At 36.3% G+C, this 14,552-nt stretch overlaps 1 protein-coding gene across 5 annotated transcripts in view; it reads right to left on the reverse strand.

The window, feature by feature from the left end:
- Window positions 1-952: 952 nt before the first annotated feature.
- Window positions 953-14,552, reverse strand: part of SENP6 (SUMO specific peptidase 6) — a 71,908-nt gene continuing 58,308 nt past the window's right edge. For all 5 annotated transcript variants that reach the window (XM_030235443.2, XM_030235442.2, XM_050972896.1 and 2 more), the window contains 6 exons: window positions 13,108-13,541; window positions 9,945-10,048; window positions 7,755-7,843; window positions 5,518-5,586; window positions 5,185-5,335; window positions 953-2,951 (listed from right to left, as the gene is read on the reverse strand). In XM_030235443.2, the coding sequence (XP_030091303.2) occupies window positions 2,751-2,951; window positions 5,185-5,335; window positions 5,518-5,586; window positions 7,755-7,843; window positions 9,945-10,048; window positions 13,108-13,541 (1,048 nt within the window). In that variant the 3' untranslated portion in view covers window positions 953-2,750. The remainder of the gene's footprint in view (window positions 2,952-5,184; window positions 5,336-5,517; window positions 5,587-7,754; window positions 7,844-9,944; window positions 10,049-13,107; window positions 13,542-14,552) is intronic.

The raw sequence follows: 14,552 nt of genomic DNA on the forward strand, positions 1-14,552 counted from the left end.
TACCCAACCTGAAAAACAATACAAACAGATACATTTAATTAGGTGGCCACCTGATCCCTTACACTGCAGAATGCAGTCAGGCTACTCCCTAAAGCACTACTAAGCCTGAATGCTCTTAAGAAATATGTAACATATACTTTCCATAGAGTGCATGTGTTGTCATGTAATTATTAAATACACTTATCAAGTCCCCACCCTACCAGCTTCCACTGAATAAATCTGATTCAGGAAAAGCACTGGTAAAACTTGTTAAGATTGCAAAACATTGCAGCATTGCCCACCATCACGTTAATAAAAAACACTTACCAAGCACATGCAGCAGTGAGCTTGTTAAAGCAAGTCAGGAAGGTCTTAAATAACTCATTCTTAATTCTGTAGGTTTTTTTCTATTAACATCACATTTTATTAAAAAAATAAGTTTCCTATATTTAACATGTATATTAGCTTGCTGTATGTGACTGGAGATCTTGAGACCTTTAACATTGAATGATAGTAAATCCAACACTTTCTTCACAGCTTTGAAAGAGGGTAAAAAGGGAGGGAGAATGAAGGAGAGGACAGGTAAGAGAAAGGAAAAGGAAGAAGCACCAGGCCATTCCCAGTAAGAGAACCAAGTAGTTCTACAGCATCAAAATATGAACTTGCATCACAAATATCAGAAAAAGGAAAACTACTGTATCGATGAAATGTGGATATATTCCATATAATTAAAACATACCATTGGGAAAGCCTAGACTAGGAAGGAATACATTCTACCTGCAACTGTCTCTCAGATAAATTAGTTTTCCTTCCCTCTCTTGTATAAACTACTATTCCAATATGTCAGTTGCACTAAAGCCAGATACACAAGACCCTGTATTTCCACAATCTGGAACTATTTTATCCCTATTTTTCCCCCACCAGTGGCAAGAATACTGGATAAAAACTTGAAGGAGGAAACAACTCAGAGGTGTGCACATTACATATTTAATTTGTAGTCCAGGAAATTGCCCCCACATTCTTTCAACAAGAAAACTGCAGGAGTCATTTCTAACAGAACACATATACGTGGTACTTACATAATCTCCATGGGGCCCAGGGTTTATGCGAGAGAAACCAGGGAATGAACAACTCCCCTAAATCCCAGTTATCTGTACAAAAGATTAGCAGCCCACAGTTGTATTGCTCTATGTGCAACCCCTCTGCCTTGGTGAGAGAAGCCCCTGTAAACAGAGGGTGTCACAGAGAGTCCTCTGTGCAGGAATGCCCTGGAAGTAACATCATTAGCAGCTGCACTTTCAGGGTTTAGTGAGAATGAAAACTCATGGAGGCCACGAAGCACTACTGGGTTAGACTTGGATGTTGTGTACAAAAATAAAATCTCAAGGGGCCCAGAGTTCAGCTAATGAACTCTCTGCTGCTTCTCTTTGGGAGAAGGGAACGGTAAATGACACTTCCAGTAGAAAAATCAGGAGTGAAAATATTATCTGCAAGGAGAGATAGAAGATCCCTCTCTACTCCCACAAATTCCTTCCTGGGAAGTGACACTTTCTGGTTCCCTTCAAAGATATCTGTATAAGTAGAAAACTGGAGATATATATATCCTTGCACAAATATTTTCTTACTTTCCTCACTTCAATGACAAAGCCTTTCTAGAACAGGGATAAAAGGCTACATTTGCAGTTTAAGCAACTATGACATTTCAGACTGTTGTAAAATCAAAATACACTGGAAATATCCAAGCAAGTCCCTACATTAGTCTGATGCTACGTAAAGCCAAGAACAAACAAGCAAGCAATGAACACTGGTATTTTGGTTTTTTGCATGGATATTAGAAAAAATAGTAATCATACACTTTTTTCTTTTTAAATGTTCATTACTTAGATAAAGCACATATGAATGTAACATTCAGAATTGTAACATAGAAAATGTAATGTGGGCAATCTGCTATTCCAAGTACACTTACCAAAATACAATTTTATAATGAAGAAAGTCTCAAAATACACCTGTACAACAACTGGGATCCACAAAATATGATTTAATAGAGTCACTCAAGATCACTTCATTGAAACCACTTTTATAATACTGTTTGAAGAGTTTACCTCTGATCAAAGAGCACTCTCCCCCTTTCCCTAGCCTGTCCCACTAAAGCAAGGGTGGAATTGTAACTGCAATGCATATCTTCTAAACTCCCAAATCTGAAGCAGTCCTATGAACTATGACACTGCCTACACTTAGATACTGGGAGGATGGGAATCACCCTCTCGGAGGCCATGGTACATTGAGACACTTACCCATATTATTGTCTGTAGCGCAAGCAGAATAATCTTGTAAAGGGCAACTAAATAGGGTCAAAATATGAATTAATTATCTCACTACCAAATCATTCCCTATGTGTTACTTAAGCATGTAACATTAAAACTTAACTGGAAAAGAAAAAAGTAACCATTTTATCCTATATTTTCTTTATTTCCTTTATGTTTAGAAGTTGCTATTTAAGTTCTATTAACAGAAATACATAACAAAAGCTCCCTATCAAGTGGAAAAAAAGTAATTACAAATGCTGAAAAAGTTGGCCTCATTAACATATGTACAGACTCACTTAATACACATCTTTGTGGGAATTAAACCATTTTATGACACACATTTATACAGGCATTAAACATTCCCAAGTAACTTTGAGCAGAGAAAATGCCAAATCTTTAGTCTGGACAGACAGAAATGTAGGTTTCAGTTCTGATTGTGGAGCTAACATGCAACAGATACAACATTCAGTCTGAGCTGTTGTTGGTAAGTTGTTCTGTCTTTTCCTGCAACATTGAATTTGGGTCTTTCTGTCCCTTCTTGTCCTTGTTCTGCTGTTCCTGGAGCGTCAAGATTATTTTTCGTATTTCTTCTCTTTTGGTTTTCATTCTTGGGCGTGGAAACCAGTCTGTTAAGTTCATTGGTAGCTCAAAACTCAAAATGGGATTCTGAAAAAGAAGGTCATTTGGATATTACAGTAAAGAGTTATAACCTAAATGACTGAAGAAACCTATAGTGAGGAAAAGTTCATTCTTCCTCACTTCATTCCATGAGCATGAAAAGAGATTTCTACAATTTCCGTGTTTTGTACATGTATAATTACGGTAAAATCAATCAAGCTTCAGTATGTTACAGACTAAAATCCATCCAGATGACACTCCTGATTATAAAAATGCCTGAACAATCTACTGTGTTTGCTACAACTTTTAGACTAAGCATTTGTCTGCATAAATGTATAAAACACTTCTAATAAAAAAAAAAGTGAGTGAGTGAGTAAACTACTGCAAAGATATAGGACATTTTTAAAGCATCAAAATCTAGATCTGATCAGGAGTCCAAAACATTTCTCTTCTTATAAACAGCCTTTATAATCATGACCAACTAGACAAGACAGATTTAGATTTCACCCTAGAAAGCAAAGCTCTTGCCTAACACCAATGCTTATTGTACTTACATTCTATTTTCTTGCTAGGTAACATTCATCCAAATAATTACAATAATTATGAAGCATTCTCTACTCTTCTTCAGTGACACTGTACAATAATTCCACCCTAACCAAATGACAATCTGGGGAACAGTGCTGTCTCTCAAAGAAATTCCTCCCTTTCTATACTCCAGTTTACATCATCAGGGCTCTTAAAGAGTGAATTACATTCACCACTGAGGGAAGCTTAGCAAAGCTGCTTGTGAAAAAAACTAGCGACATTTTTCACAGGAACATGTCAGTTGCTTAATGTCGCACTGGCAACACTTTTTGTGTCTGTTCAGTGAGGGAAGACAAGCGGTGCCACGGTGAGAGGCCAACAGCGCTGTGCTGCCCTCCGCCGCCCCGCAGGCGCTCGGGGAAGGCCGCGCTGCCCCTCCCGCAGCGGCCCCTGGCGGCCTCTGCTGTTCACAAACATCAGATTAAGCACCTGCTCCCACATACTCTCCTTCAAGTTTGTAGAGCTGGCGCAAAATGAGACTGTGGGCAATTTTCCAAATACAAAGAAGCGGAAATTGTTCACTGAATAACTTCAAGACAGTCTAGTACTGTGCAGCCAGCTCAGATTTTCCTTCCCCAGTGGAGTTACTTCTGAGAATATCCAGTGATTTGCCCTCTGACACATATGTGTCGTGCTATTCTCTGGCAGACAAAGCTGCTGCACACTGCTGGATTAGGCAGAACAAGGGATTCAGCCTGGCATAATCCAGCAATCAATTTGCAAAAGGGAATGGGCTAATAAAACTTGGAGGAAGTTTTATTAAACCATTCCAAAAAGAAACAGGTTAATAAAACTTGGTTGCTCCTCGTACCCCCAGTGAACAAAACAGGAGGCACTTGGTTATGGTTCTAAGCTCTCAGGAACTTGTCAGTAAAGCAAAGCTTTTGGCTTCCATTTGCATGAATGCATTCTGCTAAAGCCTTACTGCTCTTGAGTAATGCATGAATGGAGGGAGGGAGGGCTGAGGAATGGATAAACTGCCAGCTTTTCTAGGAAAGGGTTAGCAACAGGATAGTTTAGAACAACCCTCTAAAGCACCAGGGATTCTAAAGAGTTACTGTCCCATGCAGGCAGCATCTCACTTGACGATCATTTCTCCTCCCAATCTAGACTAGAAGGTGCTAATGCCTCCTCTTGTGAAAAGAGCTGTAACTTGAAGACCAAGTCATCTTACAAGTAAGCAAGCATTCAAACAATTCCTTCAATGAAACAAGATTTGGCATTCAGCTGTAAGGATTCCACTTACGTGTTTTCTTACAAGTTAAAAACACCCCCAAAAGAAACATAAATCCCCTACCCACGTAACATTTCTGAATTTATTCAGTACAGTTCTCAGGGGAAAATTATTAAGCTGTTTGTAGTGCATTTTTAGTTTAGATTTTGAACTCAAGTTCTAACTGGATGATTTTAGAGGATACACAGCAGAAGAACAGAAAAAAAGACTCTTAATGTGTTTTCTTTAGATTCTCTCAGAAGATTTCGTGGCTTACAATTCTTTTATGTACGTGCAACTAAAAATATTAATTAGTTTATTTTCAAAAAAGTTACTCTGTGTGTTTATGCATAAATTAGTTTATAATGCATAATCTCATTGATATGCATTGAGCTACACTAGGAGCCTTTTATAGCTGTAATCATTTTCACAGCTTATATTTGATTGTTGCAGGAATCAAAAATAGCTTCAAGACATACATACCTCAAAAAAGCTCTCCACATACTGGAGGATGTACACTCCACAATCGCTGAAGTTGTTCTGCTGTGGCACTTTTGGGTTGGAACCTTTCATGACGTCTTTGGAAAAGCTTCTTTTGCTGCCTTTCCTGACTTCCCATTCCACCTCTAAATATCTACAATAAAAGACCATGCAAATTAAAATATTTTTCTATACCTTGAAGAATTAAAAGAAAAAACAACAAAAAACAAACAAAAAAACCCACCACCAAAACCCCAAACCAAACTCAAAAGAAAAAAAATTCCCAACCAAACCAAACTAATAAAGTCCCTCCCAAGCACCAGACAGGAAACTTACTCCCTTAGTGTTTTCACAACATTTGACCGGGAAGGGCCTCTCAGTGAGTCCATAAGCAAAATGCAGGGCCTAACAGAGAACACAAGTTTTAAGGACACAGTATTTTACAGCAGCTTGAAAAACACAAAGTTACACAGAAATAATTTGTGGGGTGGCCTTAACAAAACTAGGTCAATACTGCAAAGTTCTGCCAGCACTGCTGTAACCTCCAAATAGGGATAACTAAATGGCAAGTTATCTTTAACCACACACTAAGTACACTTAGAAATGTACTTAGAAAATACAGTACTGTCAGGCAATTTGTTACAGTTGCTTAAAACACCTTCAGATGTCTAATGCTCTTTTAGGTGCACAAGGTATCTGGGACACTGGCAAGAGAAAGTAAGGCACAGAGCCCACAAATGTCCTGCTGAACTAGCAGCTTGAGGACTGACTTGACACTCCACAGCACACTAAAAGAAAAGCATTAGGGAAAAAAAAAAAAAAAAAGCACATTCAAGAAGTGATCCTAGTCTGGATCTAAAATCCAGCTGGTAGTTATACACAAAACACCCACCAATGCTATTTAGAAGACTTTAAAAAAGGTATCTATAACCAAGTATTTTCTAGAGAATCACGTCTGCTCAAGTCCTCTCCTGCACACTACAGATGCCAGTATCCTACCACTCAATTACAGCACATTCCCTTTTCAGAAGCCAAAAGCACAGCAATCTTATCAACCACCTTATCTGCAATTTGGATTTATACATCAAAGCTAACTCATATCAGAGTTCAGAATTTCAGCATTATATGTAGTATGCATTTTGAGGGAGAAATAAATCTCTGTTTTTTCTTATCTAACAATAACACAAATACATTCAAAGTATAATTCAAAGAAACATCAAACTAGCAAATTCAGACAAAATATCTGCATATATTTATGCACAGGTTTGCATTTACAAAGTAATTTACATGTATGCCATTTTTTAGGCATAAGCAGATAATCACTTAAATGGTGTTTGCTTGTTCTTGTTTTAATTTCTGATAAAAGTATTTATATAGGTACTGCTCTTTAAAAAGCATTAAATGCTCTGTAAAATGCTCTTCTAAAAAAAGTAGTATTTTGCAGGGGGAAGAAGTAACAACCTTTTCAAGGTAGTTTTCTATTTTATGTAGAAGTAATTTTAAAATATGCTAATAGTAAAGTATTTAAGTGCCCTTAATGACTTTGGATACTTAAGCATCAAAGATGTTATGAAATTTCACATTGGATAAAAATACTGTCTGCTGGAAAGTATGAAAGTATTATGTATAGATAATCTCTCATCAAAATGGGACAAATTTAGCCAAGCTATAATCAGAAGCTCATAAATATTCTTAAAACACAACACAGACGGACTTTTTCTTGAAAACGCATTAAGTCATATGTTCCATAACATATATAAATCTGTAATTCTATTCTGCCTCCTAAGAATGTACTATGAGTGTACTGTGAAAGTCTTAACACCTTTCTGTAAACCTTGTAGTCACAAGAAAGCAAATACAAAAATAGATAAATTATGAAAAAATTAGAAAGAAAACTTTCAAGACAGCAATATTAGTAGCAATATTTCTGGATTTCAAATCATGCATCTGTCACACCATAATGCAAAGAACTGCAGTAAACATTTATTAAGAAATTATTCCTGGGTATCAAATATTAAAAAAGAAAAGTTTTCAAATCCAGAACAGATAAAGAAATTTTAAGAAGTGTGGAACACTTTATAAGAGAAAAAAAAACAGACAGAGACAAAGAAGAACAGCTATCTTATTTAGATAAGAAAAAGGGGCAGTCAAAAATTACTCCAATTTTCCTTTACTAATTTGAGTAGTGATAAAGGGTTTTTTCTCCAATAATTTAGTTATTTAATTTAAAAACATTACTCTGCTTTTTAATATAGGATACATTTGAACATGGTTCTGCACCTTGTTTTTGTAGGAATCCAAGTGCAAAATACCAAAGAACAGCCTTATTGGAAGAAATGATCTTCATTTGCCTGATGCAGCACACAGGCTTAACAGAAACCAAAAAAGCTATTATTTCACTAGTAGTTTCATTCAATAAACTTTCTGCTCACTGAAGATTTTAATATAAAGTTCTCTCTCAAACCCCAACAGCATGCTGACTAAGGTTAATGTATGACTATTTCTCAAAATTATTATCTTTTATATTTCATAAACTTGTATTAAATCTCCATTTTAACTGTTATAATACTTACTGTTTGCAGATAGTTGGCTTCAGGTACCATTGTCCCATTTCTGAATTACAGTTATCATCTACAAGGCCACCATCATCACTACTGTCTTCCTACAGAAGCAATGTTGTTAGAGGTGTTTAAAAGCTAATACATTTTTTTCAAACAGATGCAAAGGAATTTATTGTTACATTTTACAATTTCATTCAACACCAATAACTGAGTTTAATAAAGAAGTTATAGCTTTAATCTGAAATTATTCACTGTTTGTTAAGTTGACCAACTTTTAGTCACGTGGTTTCTGAAATTCATGCTAGAATGACATGGATTGAATGCTGCTATTTATTTAAGGACTGTAAAACTATAAAATGCAGCCAACATTTTCAAAACACCTCTGGCTTAGAAAAGGTGAATCTCCATTATTTGGTTCTAACCCAAATTATCAGTACTCTTCCTTGTCAGTCAATACTAGAAACTTGCTTGGCAGTTTCATACATGTTTTCTTCTAGGTGAAATGAGACAAGATCTGCAACAAGCTGAGAAATAAATCTCTATTTTTGCTCCAAAATACAGTAAGTTGATTCTTAGGGCAAGGAAAATTAAACCATGATACACAGGACTATGGATTGCAAAAACAGTCACATCACAAGCCTGGAAATATCCTCTAGCCTTTTGATTTAGATACTGATTGCTATGAACGATATGGAAGTTTTATAAACAAAAGCACTACATTGCTGTATCTAGAAGAATCCCAGAGATCCACAGTTTCTCACCTTTCCACTGAGTTCAACATTACTTCACAGATTACTGCATTATGGGGAAGGAGGTCTTTTCCAAAAATGGGAATCCCTGTACCAGCATGATTTATTAACATTTTTGTGTGCATTGTGTACATTTCACTAACACACAGGATCTTGGTGCTGAAATCCTCAAGCTATGCCATGAATATGTTATCATATTAGAAACTACTGCCTAGCTCCTCATACACTTGTTTTTGTTGCAGCCTCAACTCCTTTTTTGGCAGATGAAAAGGTTGGTCCACTCAGCTCGTACCATGGTCATTTCTACAATTGCTTTGTGCATTCTAGAAAATATCAGTGTCAGCATCTTCCTGAATTAAGTTCTAGGCTACATAGCAACTAATGAGCTTGGAATTTGTTCCTTTCCTCAAGGAACACAGTTGGCCATGTGCTTGCTTCCCTGTCTTCATGCCATGTATTCCAGACTGGAAATACTGTACTACTTATTCTCCATCTTCTGGAAACTCTATCTGCTACAAAACAGACAGGCAGTTCCATCAGGCAAAACTCAGAATGTTTGCACAGGTGGCATGACAGGAGATATGGGCTAAGTCCAGCTTAAAACATATATAGGTTTCAACATCAACTGGAGCTTTATATGTATATATGTGTACACATATACATAGCTACTTGGAACATCTAAAAGCACACTACCTTTGGAAGTCATTACAGAGAGCTGCAAATTGAAAAATAATAGTTTGTTCTGGACTCAGAGGTCCAGAAAAGGTCATACACCTGGAACATGAGCAGGCCAATTAGGAAAAGCAAATGTGTAACTTCTGGCCTGCTCACATTGAAGTTACACTTACACAAGCAGCAGAGCTATGGAATAATGCCCTCATACCCAGCACTGAGTGAGTTAGGGACATTTGAATATTCAGTCTTCCCACAGCTTTAAAATCTAAATGTTTTCCAATATGAACAAGAATGGTACTTGATTATAAATCCATGCTGCGTAAATCTGATTAGGAGAATGGAACAAAACAACAGAGTAGCAAACACTTATAAATGTGTCTGGTTACATCCAGGAAATGCAGCTGAAAGAAGAGTAACTTGTTCTTGTGTTTAGTAGATGAACATGGAGTGGGGGAAACAAGAGATAGGAGTGTAGTGATTTTCAGGGTTCCCACTAAAATCACTGTGTAATATTGTCATTACAAAAAACACTCACAAAATTAAATGCAGGATCAGTACAGCAGTTTTCTAATAAACAGGTAAATAAAGAAATATATAATCCTCTCTGTCAGCTAACCTGCAGATTTTTGTAAGTAACCAGTGCTTTGGACTTGACACTTGTAAAGATAGGTAGCTTTAGATAATGCACACTCACAATCTGTACATCAGTTTTAAGCTGTCCATTCAAAATACAACACAACAGTTCACATTTCCTAAATAAAATTGCTAAATTCTTTACCTGGTTATCTTGGTCTTCAGAAAAATCTATAAGCTCATCTTCATTTAGTTTACTGCCATCAGCTGAGTCTTCACTATAGTTTACTCTGATTTTGTGCAATCCATCTGTATCAATCACAGACAGCAGGATATTTAAATATCAAATACCATGTCATCACTGAAGACCAAAGTCATTTTAAATACCTCAGATTTCCTCGGGATTGCTCACAGTAACTATGATACAGCTGACATATAATAATTTACTCATGCATATGAACAAGAATGAAAAGCTTCTTCTAAGTAGCACAACAGAAACTGGTTTGTATTGTGTGAAACATCTAAAAAAATTTTAAACACCTGCACTAAAACCCACTATGAAATTTGCCCATAGCTCCATGGAGCCTTTATAAGAGTCTGTCTTATAAATTGATACTGCTACCAAAATGGGCACCCTGATAAACTCTCTAAAATGACCATCTACTCCTATCTGTAGCTGGTTCCTTCCCTAACACCAAATACACCCATACTCACAGTGGATGACACTGAAAAAGGTAGTCACCAGCTTATTACTTTTTAACTGGAATAATTTTTTCCATCAGTTCACTGTGCAGTTATATGAAGACTTGTGTTGGTAAAAGGGGAAAGGCAGCTTGGGAACACACTAGAGGGGAGGGCAGAATGAAGGATCAACTCTCCTGGGAGCAGCAGCTTAGCAACATTTCAGTTTATTACATAAAAGATTATCCGTAAATTCACTCCCAACGACCTCTATATATTTAGTCACATATTTAGTGGGAAGCAACAAAAGAAAAAAAAAATGAATATTGTAGCTACACCTGTACAAGAAACAAATACAGACAGCTACAGGCTCACTAGTCTTACTACTACCATACTTACTACTACCATACAAGACTTCAGAACAGATTTTGATGGAAAAAATAGTAAATTGTGGAAATAAATGAAAAATAAGTAATTCATGCCAGCAAAACTCAAAATCTTCCTAGAAATGGGCTACTGTAATATGTCTAAACAATGACAAAAAGAGTATTGATTATGGTGTCACTGGAGGACATTTTACCTAATAAAGGAAACTAGAATTTCTGTAACAGTAAATAGGGCAGTGAAGTAGCTAGTGGGAAAAAAAAAAGGAGAACATGCATATTTGAGAATATTTCAAAAGAGATGTTAAGGTAACACTTTGGAAAGAGGTCACCAGTGAAGTTCCACAGGGAAAAACTTGGGAATTAGTCTTACTCAGTACCTTTGAAAAGACCTTAGAATAAGAAGTAGGTCATATACTAATGTGACTTATAGTTGACAGATTTAAAAAAAAATAAGTATTAATATTGAGACAAAATACATCTTGTTCAAAAACTGAGCAAAAAATTATTAGATAAGTTACAATAAGTAATAAAAATAGATGGATTTTTGATTACTTCAAAGTTATTTAGGTATGAACTTCTACAGATTCACAAGTTAAACACCAGGATTTAGTCTGAGATCAAGCCATCTGAGTTTAGGCTCCGATGTAGAGTTAGCACCTAGGGTCTCCATGGCAGGAAACCAGCATCAGAGCACAGAACTACTTAATTGAACTACTACTACTTAACTGAGCTACTCTGTAAGTGCTGTAGGATAAGAAGAGAAAGTCTCTTGGGTTCACTGACTACATTATCAGAGGCACATGCAGTATTTTGAGATATCCTTGGATATCCAGGACTCGTGGATGGATTTGGCACAGTCGCGATCCACACCCTTCTGGAGCAACAGATGAAGGCTGCTCAAATAACCCAAGGCAGAATGCCTATCTTCCATTTGGTTGAAATTGAAGTTTAAATACAGTGCATCTAAATTTAGCTGCCTAAACACATCCTTAGGGTCAATCTCACCCTTAAATCAGGACTGTGCCCCCTGAGAACATCCACTTTAATGAAAGGGTGCATCACCTTCAATAGCTGAGCAAGAGAATCTGAGCATTCAAGTTAGAAAGAGAATGACCATCAGCTGCTAATACAATGCAGCCAGAAAAAACCCACAAGAAATGTAATGCTAGGAAAAACCTGTCATAATGCACATTCCAACTAATACTGTTGCTACAAGCAACAGTAGCAGCATCCAAGACATGAGACCACATCATATAGCTGCAATATTGTAAATGGTAACAATCACACATGGGAGTGAAAAATCGACTCAAAAAAGCACACATCTACAAGCACCACCAGCACCCCTCCAAGACCTTCCAGGAACAGTGACAATGTTATCACAAATTAATAAGTTTAGAATAGAAATTAGTACTGTTTATACCCTCAAAGATATTGGAGGTGTAATAGCCTGCAGTATACAGATTAAACTACACCATTGGTAATATTTTCAGAACTTGTACTATAAGGTACACAGTTCCTTACTGTATAAACTAAGTCAGTAGGAATACTACTGCTGACTAAAGTAAAAGCTTTTGCATAGTCATTTTCCTGCTCTATGCCTTAAGGAGATCCAAATGTTGCAGTGAACAGAGAAAACAACTCTTTTCTAATTCCTTCACCTGCCTTTAAAAGTATGCCAGCTCCTTTGCTCATGGGGGTACAAACACTGCTGCAGATTGATGAGCTCAGTCTCCACAGCAGCAATGAATTGAGAAGGCCTCTCTACACGTAACACAGTGGAGGAATTTTTTTTTTTTTTTTTGTTTTTAGAATTATTTTCTTCTTAATCTTTTTACATACCTTCTTATCAAGACATTAAAGAAATGAACAGTGTTGAAGCAAAACATCAAATGATAAAAGATGTTATTAAGGCTGTTCACATAATTTTAGGACAGCTTTCTCCTGCACATACATTACAAGGATACAAGGTCAACTACTATTCTTTCCTTAAAAACCGCAATCTTGAGGGATGCAAAGTGGCATCTACAAAATTACTTTGTTTGAAAAAGGTCATAGAACTGAAAAATTAATCTGATTTAGGAAAACAGTGCTTTATCTCCAGCCCTTTGCCATGAGAGTTATATCAATAGCCACAAAAACTTTTAAAATGCAATACCTATGAAGTACTTATACTGCAAGCACTTGAAGTTAAGCCATATAATCAACTTTTGAAGTATGAAGTTTACACCATTGCAGAAGTAGTAATAGATCTGAAATCTCCAAATATTTAATTCAAATGTGCATATTTTTACAATTACATACCCATAGATTGGCTAGCAGCTGTGAATTCACCCTGTATACCGTTTTCATCCAGAGTTCTATGGTCTAGTTTATGGCATGCTGATTCCACAGTGTTAGGTTCTTCCACATCACTGTCTATTTGATTCAGTTTTTTGAAAGCACTTTTCCCCCTACAAGGACTTCTTCTACAACACAAAGATTCATTGTCCTCTATTTCAGTGTTTGGGTCGATTAAAGCTGTACTGTATTTTTTGGTAAATGTCTTCTTTGCTGTAGACTTGGAAGGTGAGTTTTGTGCATCTAATTCATTTGGCAAAGGAGATGGTGTGCTGCTCTCTCCATCTGAAGAGGAACATTTCATCGGCATTGCAGCATTTTCATGGAAATGGGGATTTGGTTCATATTTGGGTTTTTCCAAACCAGGGAAACAGATAACAGCCAAAAACCAGTGGGCACTGCAAAGGAAAAAATACATTAAAAAGTTGTAATTACATTAATGCCCCCATAATTATTCAAAGATAAACTATACTAGCTGTTCACTTTTCTGACCAGGTTTTACTCAAGCCTTCACAGGTTTCTGTAAAAGTACAATTTCTCCATGCAAATGATCACCAACAAATTAATTAATATGATGCAGTTAGTAAAAAAACAGGTGCTGTCTTAAATATTTATTTCAATTTGCTCACACTTTATAATTTATTTTTTTTTATTTCTCTGAATTGAAGCTTATTTCTTATTTAACATTTTCTTCATTAATGCATTAATTAAAGGTTGTAGAGTTCCTGTTTTATAGCTGTTTGAAGTTTTCTAGTAGTTCAGCACCAGCAACACAAGTAGTCAGATCTAACAGTATGGCTGAACTGCCCACTTCCACCTATGTGATCTTCCAACTGTATTTAAGCCTTCATATTTTTAAAGAAATCTTGTCAACAGTGAGTTAAAGAAGGAGAAAAAAAAGAGTGCTTCTAATGCAATCACAATGGCTCTGCTGTCTTCCTCACCCTTCACAGAACTTACATTCTAAGTTTTCCAAATCAAAACCAGTTATATATCCCAACACAAAGTGTAAGTTTTGCAACAGTTTCCTCCTATTTCCTTGCTTCTTTAGGCTTCACTGACTTACCACTTAAGTCAGAAATAGAGCAGCAAATTCAGGGACTGAGGCATTACAAGTGGATTTTGATTGTCCAATTAAGAAATTTTCCAAGGGATCTTTGATTGTCTACAGCTAATAACAGAAGCTAGCAATGTATTATACAGGTGAAGTCACATTTCAATGTGTTTTAGGAGACAAAAGAAAAAGCAGTAGCTAAAAATGCATGTCTAACTGCCGTGCTAAAAAAATAATTAGATGGTTATAAAGCCTAAACTGCATCAAAACTTAATGGCAATTAAAGTAAGTGGCCATTGAAAGCAGCATGTGTGGTATGGTTTGTCTTAAATGATTCATCTCATCTAATAAATGA

Source organism: Serinus canaria, chromosome 3, assembly GCF_022539315.1.
Source record: "Serinus canaria isolate serCan28SL12 chromosome 3, serCan2020, whole genome shotgun sequence".
NCBI lineage: Eukaryota > Metazoa > Chordata > Aves > Passeriformes > Fringillidae > Serinus > Serinus canaria.